At 48.5% G+C, this 8,783-nt stretch overlaps 1 protein-coding gene across 1 annotated transcript; it reads left to right on the forward strand.

Moving 5' to 3' along the window:
• Window positions 1-855: 855 nt before the first annotated feature.
• IL37 (interleukin 37) lies at window positions 856-7,944 on the forward strand. The gene is made up of 4 exons (XM_061431336.1): window positions 856-987; window positions 6,376-6,495; window positions 7,102-7,241; window positions 7,669-7,944. Exons 1-4 carry the CDS (start codon window positions 906-908, stop codon window positions 7,879-7,881), a joined length of 555 nt encoding a protein of 184 aa, XP_061287320.1. The 5' UTR covers window positions 856-905; the 3' UTR covers window positions 7,882-7,944.
• The last annotated feature ends 839 nt before the right edge of the window (window positions 7,945-8,783 follow it).

Below are 8,783 nucleotides of genomic sequence, written 5' to 3' on the forward strand. Positions count from 1 at the left end.
TGCATCCATTATCCCCCAAACTCCCCTCCCATCCAAGTTGCCCCATGAGCAGAATTCTCTGTCCTGTATAGTAGGTCCTTGTTGGTTATCCATTTGAAATATAACAGTGTGTGCATGTCTATCCCAGACTCCCTAACTATCACTTCTTTCCATCCTTCCCTCTCTGCAACCGCAAGTTCATTCTCTAACTAAGTCTGTGAGTCTCTTTCTGCTTTGTAAATAGCTTCATTTGTATCATTTCTCTTTAGATTCCATATATAAGTGATGTCATATGATACTGCTCCTTGTCTGTCTGACTTAACTTCACTCAGTATGACAATCTCTAGATCCATCCATGTTGTTGCAAATGGCATTATTTCATTCTTTCTAGTGAGTGGACAATATTTCATTGTATATACACACCATATCTTCTTTATCCATTCCTCTGTTGATGGACATTTAGGTTGCTTCCATGTCCTCACTACTGTACACTTATTCAGTGAACGTCGGGGTGCATGTATCCTTTTGGATCATGTTTTTATCTGGATATACACCCAGTAGTGGGATTTGGGGTCATGTGGTAGCTCTATTTTTAGTTTTGAAAGGAACCTCCATACTGTAGAACAATATACTTTGAATTTTCTGTTTCATTTTGCTAAAAGGTTGTCAAGATCATAAAAATGATATATTTCAAAAACATCGCTTTGGAGGGCAAACATCAAAGAAGGATGGCCCAGGCCTGGGAGGACCTCCTGGATGCCGCAAACATTTCCAGGCAGAGAGCAAGGCCTGCAGCCTGATGGACACTTACAGGCATTCAGCAAGGTCTTCTGGGGTCAGAAAATGCCATTACCAGTTTTCTTCCTGTCCACTCAGGTCCTGCCCTTCATCCCAGCCTCCTGTTGAGTCATTTCCTCACACTGAAAATGTCCGTTTTGGAGGAGAACCCAGGTATGAAGATGGACTGTGAAGACGGGGAAAGAGATGAACCTCAGTGCTCCTCAGAAGGTAAGATTCTTATTTAAAAAATCCATACCAGGGCCAAAGTGTAACTCCTAAAGAGGGACCTTATGAGGTGCTGGGCCCAGACCCAGCTTCTCCCTGTTGACCTTGCCTGGTATGTGAGTTTTGAGAACTTCCTTGGAAAACGAATTAGACAAGAGAAATCCTTGAAGGGGGAATGAGGCTTTGCCCCATATGTCCAGGTGCACCAGATGGTAGCTAAATCTTCACCCAAAGATTTGGGGTGGCAAGTCCTGATTCAACACTTGGATTTTTTTTAAAAAAATTATTTATTTTTGGCTGTACTGGGTCTTCATTACTGCATGGGCTTTTCTCTAGCTGCAGTGAGCAGGGGCTTCTCTGTAGTTGTGGTGCATGGTCTTCTCATTGCAGTGGCTTCTCTTGTTGCACAGCACAGGCTCTAGGGCTCTTGGGCTTCAGTAGTTGCAGCACTTGGTCTCGGTAGTTGTGGTACATGGGCTTAGTTGCTCTGCAGCATGGGGGATCTTCCCAGCCTAGTGATTGAACCCATGTCTCCCATACTGGTGGGCAGAGCTATCAGGGAAGCCCCACCACCTGAATGGTTTTGAATCCTCCAAAGACATCTTTTTCCTCCCCATCGGCCCAGGCAGAGGAGAAACCCATGTGATGGAAGGGGTTCTCTGAGTCTGGGCTGGAAAACGGACCCTAGCTCAGGGCTTCTGAGTACCTGCTGGAGGAAGGCACTTGGATAGCGGCTCCACAGGAACAAGAAGGGGAGGCTTTTGACCCAAATGACTGTCTAATGCACAGACCGTGGACGGAGAGGTCTGTAACACACCAGAAACCAAATCCTGGAGTTTTCAACCCACACACAGTATTCAGAGTTGCAAAACGAAGAATCAGGATGTTGGTCTGGTGGATGTGGACCTGCTAACAGTGACAACAGAGCAGTTTGGCACCAGCCCTGCTCCTGTGACACGGGTGATGTGGAGGCCACCCTGCCCATTCTGTCCCCAAGACAGTGAGGAGCAGACACTGGAAGGCACAGACACCAGATACCATAGTCTCCGAATGCCAGGGAGCTTCAGACTGTGACCTCGAGACCACATCCTGGCTCTGCCTCTGTCTGTTGCTGCACAAGAGGTGAAGGCATGCCTCCTGTTCCCCACACAGAACTGGAGAGGCTTCTGTCTGAGCCACTTCTCCCCACAGCCTTCCCCTCCCACTTCTCGGAAGCCTAGACTGTTAGAGCTGGAGGGACGGATGGGAGGATGATGGTCAAAGTGGAGGGAGGCAGAGCTGTCTCAGATGGCAGAGGAGCAGCAAAGCAAAGATGGGGTAACACCTTCACACCAGAGCACAGGGTTCGGTTTTTCGTCTTCTAGAGAAGGAAATGGCAGCCCACTCCAGTATTCTTGCCTGCAGAATCCTGTGGATGGAGGAGCCAGGTGGGCTGCTGTCTATAGGGTCGCCCAGAGTAGGACACGACTGAAGCGACTTAGCAGCAGCAGCAGCAGTTCTATGTGTTCTCAGTGTGCAAGAGTTGTATGGTTTATGACCAGACACTTTATTCAGGAATTTCTCAAATGATGTTTCATGAAAGAAAATCCTCCAGATGATTCTCAGAGTAATGTGGGCAAGTTATATTATCTCCACTGGAAGAATGCAGTGCATGTGTTTCTAATAAGTATGGGCTCTAGGAAGTTCTGCACTCAGAAACTATCTCCTTTTTTAAAAAATTGTTTATTTTTGGCTGGGCTGGGTCTTCGTTGCTGCGTGCAGGTTTTCTCCAGTTGCAGCAAGCAGGGGCTACTCCTCGTTGCAGTGTGTGGGGTTCTCACTGCGGTGGCTTCTCTTGTTGCAGAGCATGGGCTTTAGAGCATATGGGCTTCAGTAGTTGTGGTGCAAGTGCTTAACTGCTCTGGACATGGAATCTTCCTGGACCAGGGATCGAATCCATGTCCCCTGCCCTGGCAGGCAGATTCTTATCCACAGCACCACACCAGAAGCCCCCCCACCACTGAAACTAATCTTCACCTCTACCATTTTGGACCAAGGAAGCTATTTATAATGTCATCACTATTTCTCTGCTTCAGTGTTTCTCAAAACACATGCAAAAGAAGTAAGACAGTCAATGGCCCCTGATGGTCTTGAAAATTTCAATTGCCTGTGCTAACCTCCCTGTCTCTGATCCCAGACTCAGTCAGAGATGCCTTGGAGCCAGGCCCCAGCCTCACCTCCATGAGTGCTGCCCATGCAGGTAAGGCCCCTGGGTGAACTGATGAGTGTGGTAAATGGTGAGGGTGTGGATGGGGGATGAGCTGCTGGGCTCTCAGGGGAGTGGGAGAATCAGAGACTGGGGGCACCTCAGGTGCTGGGATGGAGCTGAGGCTTTATTTTCATAGAAGCAAGTCTCAGGAGGGCTGATAACATGTATGGTGTTGATGTATGGCAGAAACCAAGACAATATTGTAAAGCAATTATTTTCCATTAAAAATAAATAAATTTACAAAAAAAAGAAAGATGAGCCCAAGTTGGTTTCTGAGGTGCAGGTAATATGCAGCAGCTGAAGGGCACAAGAGAAGAAAGGTTTTGAGCCTGGTAGTCCCTCTGATCATGGCCAGGAGCCTGGAAACTCTGAAGTCCTTTCTCACTGTGTTTATGAAAATCAGAGACATGGCCAGCAGGGGGCACCCTGGAACCCACACCCCTGAAGGCCATGGTGGCTCGGCTAAGCTAAAACCCTTCTCACAAGCTACCCTGTGAACCTCCCATAACCCCATGAGGAAATGGTTAACATCACCAATTCCATGGGCAGAAACTGAGGAACAGTGGCAGGTTACCTGTGCCAGGTGACACAAACAGAAGTGACACGTGCTGGAATCTAAAGGTTCTACATGACCTTCCCAGGTGGCACTAGTGGTAAAGAATCTGAGTGCCAGTGCAGGAGACACAGATTCGATCCCTGGGTTGGGAAGATCCCCTGGAGGAGGGCATGGCAATTCCAGTATTCTTGCCTGGGAAATCCTATGGAGAGAGGAGCCTGGTGGGCGACAGTCCATGCAGTCGCAAAGAGTCCAACACTACTAAGTGACTTTCATTTCACTTTTCAGTTTTTTCATAATGTGAGAAACACAAGTTAAGAGGATTCTACCCAAGCTTTGGTGTGAGATGATGGGGGCCCAAGCGAGGGTATGATAGGAGGGAAACAGAAGGAAAAGAAGACTAAATTTAGGGAATACTAAAAAGGTTTGAAAAAATAAAGCCCAGTATTAATGCTATGAATGCAACTTATATAGTATGTCTGGGTCTCACCCTGGACCAGTTGAATCAGAATCTCAGGGGGCTGGGGCTCGGACATCTATGGTCTTAAAAGATCACCCACCAGGTGATTTCTGCTGTATAGCCAAGACTGAGAACACTGCCTTAGACAGTGACACTCAAAGCCTGGTCCTCAGACCATTAGCATTAACAGCCCTGAAAGGCTGAGTCTGTAGGTTTGGTTAACATTTGACACATTGCAAGGCTGAGAGTTAATCTAGTTTAATGATTCTGAATCAACATGCACCCAAACCATGAACTCAGAATGTCGAGGGCCCAGAAATGCTGCCTAGGACATTCTAACCTGAGCAGAGCTGAGAAGCACAGATCTCATCTGCCCCTACACCACTACAGAGCCCCTTAGGGTCTTGCCTGGGCCAGTCATTTTTTTGATCAAATGTCCATGATTTGGGGGGCTCTAGGCCAGGGCTGAGGATGGTAGGTGAATCAGGCAGGGGAATTGCTCCCAGGGGGCTTACAATGATGCAGGGAAATGGGCAAGGACACCAATACCTATGCTTCAGGAATGGGTACAAAGAGCTGTGTGGTCCAGAGAGGAAGTGGGCCCCACAGAGGGGCTTAGGAGGGCTTCCTGGAGGAGGTGGTAGGAGAGCCAGCAGGAGCCCTCCCCACTCACGGGCAGAAGGAGACCAGAAGGACATTCCAAGCTGAGACCAGTCGGGGGCCTCGTGCTGATTGCAGAGGATGAGAACGAGACTTCAGATTTCATTTCTGGTTATAATTGCCTAGGGTGGATAATTATATTACACGGTCACCTGGTTTGGTGGCTACTGTGTTATCACCCTGGACATTTCACAGCCACCTGTCACTGATGGTTGCTGGCCCACGTGTGGGCTCCTGCCCTTAATCCTACAAGGGAAAGCTGGGCCACCTGCTCTGTCCAAGGCCCAGTAGGGAAGACTCCCTGTGTGGCTGCACCTCTAGGCAGGAATGGCCCAAATGTGTCTCTAGGAGCCAGGCCCTGGGAAGTCCCCTGGTATTCTTGTGTCAGGTCCTGACTGTTCAGGGAGGTTCCTCCAAGGCCAGGCACAAACCCTGTAGCTTCTTGTGGGAACCCGGCAATGCCAGCTCAATCTTGTATGAAGCTGTGCTCCTGGGCGCTTCCTACTTCCACATCTCACCTCCTGCTCTGCCACTGTCCCTGCATCGACTAGTAGGGGTTTGTCCCAGCCCAGGCAGTGCTGGTGGTGTGATGCCCACAGTGAGAGGATGCAGGAAAGAGGATTAAGAAGAGTAATGATTCACTAGTACTGAGTGATTTCTGAAGCTGATACCTGGCTAACTCTTATTCATCTCATTAAGCATTTTAATTCTCTCAAGACCCCAGGTAGGCACTGTTACTACCACTTCCCCTCATTTCACATATGAAGAAGTTGTGGTTTAGAGAGATTTAGTAACTTGTAAGTCCTAAAGTATGTCTTCCCTGGTGGCTCAATGGTAAACAATCCACCTGCCAATGCAGGAGGTGTGAGTTCCTTCCCTGGGTCGGGAAGATCCCCCAGTGAAGAAAATGGCAACCCACTCCAGTGTTCTTGCCTGGGAATTCCCTGGACAGAGGAGCCTGGAGGTCTACAGTCCATGGGATGGCAAAGAGTCAGACACTACTTAACGACTAAACAAGTCCTAAAATAGTAAGCGGCAGATCTTGAATTTGAACCCATGTCTCAGAATCAGAGCCCAGATGCTTACATACATGCTAAGTTGCTTATTTGGAGCAAGGCAGACAGCCTGGGATGGGAGAAATCTTCAGGAGGCTGTGATGGCCAAGTTCACAGGCAGGGTGGGGGGCCAGGACCATCGACTAAGGGCTAGGTGGCTCAGATGGTAAAGAGTCTGCCTGCAGTGCAGCAGACCTGGGTTTGATCCCAGGGTTGGAGGATCCCCTGGAGAAGGGAATGGCAATCTACTCCAGTATTTTTGCTTGGAGAATTCCATGGACAGAGGAGCCTGGTGGGCTACAGTCCATGGGGTCGCAAAGAGTTGGACACGACTGAGGGACGCACACAGGGACAGAAGATCGAATTTTTTGTGCTTAGTGTGAAATGTTACTATCTGGTTAATTTGATCTAGGTCCAAAAGTGAAGGCCAACGGCCCAGAGAAATTCACCATCCATGATGGGGATCAAAAAGTTTTGGTCCTGGACTCCAAGACCCTCAGAGCAGTTCCGGATAAGACTTACATACTCCCAGGTGACTCTCAGGGGTGTCGTGTTTTCCGTCCCTGCAGTCAGGGGACGGCCTTCCTGTGAGGGGCTCAGCTCAGGCTGCATCACTCCTGCAGCTCCAGATGGTGGAGGGGAGCAGGGTGAAAAGGTCCAGGAACCACTAGGATTGCTAGGAATTAGATGGCAAGTCTGTAATGATGACTAGACTTGAGGGATGTCTTTCTGGGAGGTTTCTCCTTCTGAAAGAAAGACCCAGGCTGTGGAAGAAGGGGCAAATTGACCAGAGTGAATGAGGGGGTCTTTGACCAAGAATCAAGGGCTTCCCTGGCTTCCCTGGTGGCTCAGATGGTAGAGAATCTGCCTGCAACGCTTGAGACCTGGGTTTGATCCCTGACTCAGAAAGATCCCCTAGAGACAGGATTGGCAACCCACTGCAGTATTCTTGCCTGGAAAATCCCATGGACAGAGGAGCCTGGTGGGCTACAATCCATGGGGTCACAAGGAGTCGGACACAACTGAGCCACTAACAGACATGAAGGGAAAGGTTGTTCACATCTTGCCCAAAACCTCAGAAGACAAGAGGGCCTCTTCCTTATGCCAAAGACTAACCCATTCCTCTATCATTTTCCAGAAATCTTCTTTGTATTAGCCTCCCGTGTGAAGTCAGCTTATGAGAACAAAGGAAGCCCCATTTTTCTGGCCGTCTCAAAAGGCCAGCTGTGTCTCTGCTGTGACACAAACAAAGGACACAAGCCATCCCTGCAGCTGAAGGTGAGGGTTTCAGCCAGTTTCCTTTGCCCTCGGTCACCCAAGTGGAAAGTCAAAGTCCTTAATGCCTCTCTGTGCTATGCTGTGCTCAGTTGCTTCAGTCATGCCTGACTCTTTGTGACCCCATGCACTGTAGCCTGCCAGGGTCCTCCGTCCACAGGATTCTCCAGGCAAGGATCTGGAGTGGGTTGCTATGCCCTTTTCCAGGGGATCTTTCCAACTCAGGGATCAAACCTGTGTCTCTTGTGTCTCTTGCATGGCAGGCAGATTCTTTACCCAGAGTCTCCACAAATTCTAATTTTGTCTAATATAACAGGAGCATCCATCTGCCTGAAAGTATTGAGTGGAAGGATTTACTGCAAGAGCACACACACTGAGTTTTCTCCATCCCAAAGCCTGTACTGTCTAATTCATCTCTCTTACCTCCTAGAAGAAGAAACTTTCCAAACTGGCTGCCCAGAAGAAAGGGAAATATCTGCCCTTCATCTTTTATCGGAATAAAGTCGGCTCTCGGAATACCTTAGGGTCGGCTGCCCACCCTGGATGGTTTGTCTGCACCTTCCCCAATCCTGGGAAACCAGTTGGAATGACAAAAAGTCACGGAAAAAGGAAACACACTGAGTTTTCATTTCGGCGCATCTAAAAAGCTGAAATGAGCCCCTGTGAAGTCAGTGAATAAGAAACAGCCCCATCAGATGCCTTCCTGCCCTTTCTTCTCTAACTGTACCAATGGCAGAAGAACATGGGAGCTACTCATTAACCTCTTTTCGTTTCTTAATAGTGTTATAGCCATGCGTTCCGGGAAACAAACTCACTCAGAAGGACAATGCAGATAGTGCAGGCAGTTTATTACACCAGGGGGCCCAAGGCAGAGTCTCCTTTTAGCCAAGGACCCCGACCAGTTTTGGGGAAAACCTTATATACCCTAAGCGTACGTGCACAAGCCCACCTCCCCAAATTCCCTGACAATCAAAGTTAACCCAGTGATTCATATGCCTTAAGCCTAGATAGTTAACAGTGGACAATTATCAATAGGCCTGTGGTCATACCCCAATAAGCATAATAGAATGCATGATTCTATTCGGTTACACAGATAATTAGGGTATTCTTTTAGTGACGGAGAGCCCCGGGGGCCTGGTTTTCCAGTTGGTATGTCATTTCCATAGTTACTGGGCATATAGGTCAAAGTCCACAGTCCGGCCCAAGATGGAGTCCTGCTTTCAAGATAGAACCTGTTCTGTTTCCTCCTTCATTGACTCCTCTTGATGCTCTTAACTCATAGTATGAGCGTCATTCATAGGGATATATTGCACCCTGGCTCTCCAACCACCAATTTGGGAGAACGACACCAATCTTTGGGTTACAAAGTTCATAATACATTGTAAAATGCAGGGTCCACAAAGCAGAACCATCAAGGCAACTATAACGATGTTCCACAAATCACCCTTCACCCAAGATAGTGCCGAGAGGCAGCATTAACCTGTGAGTAGGCAGTGCAGCTCTAAGATTCTGTTCTGCATAGGGAAGAGAGGTGGGGAACCAAGA

Source organism: Bos javanicus, chromosome 11 (genome assembly GCF_032452875.1).
Source record: "Bos javanicus breed banteng chromosome 11, ARS-OSU_banteng_1.0, whole genome shotgun sequence".
NCBI lineage: Eukaryota > Metazoa > Chordata > Mammalia > Artiodactyla > Bovidae > Bos > Bos javanicus.

Excerpts from the sequence above, each read along its gene's own strand:
- IL37 (XM_061431336.1), top strand. The coding sequence starts at position 906 with ATGTCCGTTTTGGAGGAGAACCCAGGTATGAAGATGGACTGTGAAGAC. Across the intron at positions 6,496-7,101 it reads TAAGACTTACATACTCCCAG|AAATCTTCTTTGTATTAGCC; the intron begins GTGACTCTCAGG and ends ATCATTTTCCAG. Across the intron at positions 7,242-7,668 it reads AGCCATCCCTGCAGCTGAAG|AAGAAGAAACTTTCCAAACT; the intron begins GTGAGGGTTTCA and ends CTTACCTCCTAG.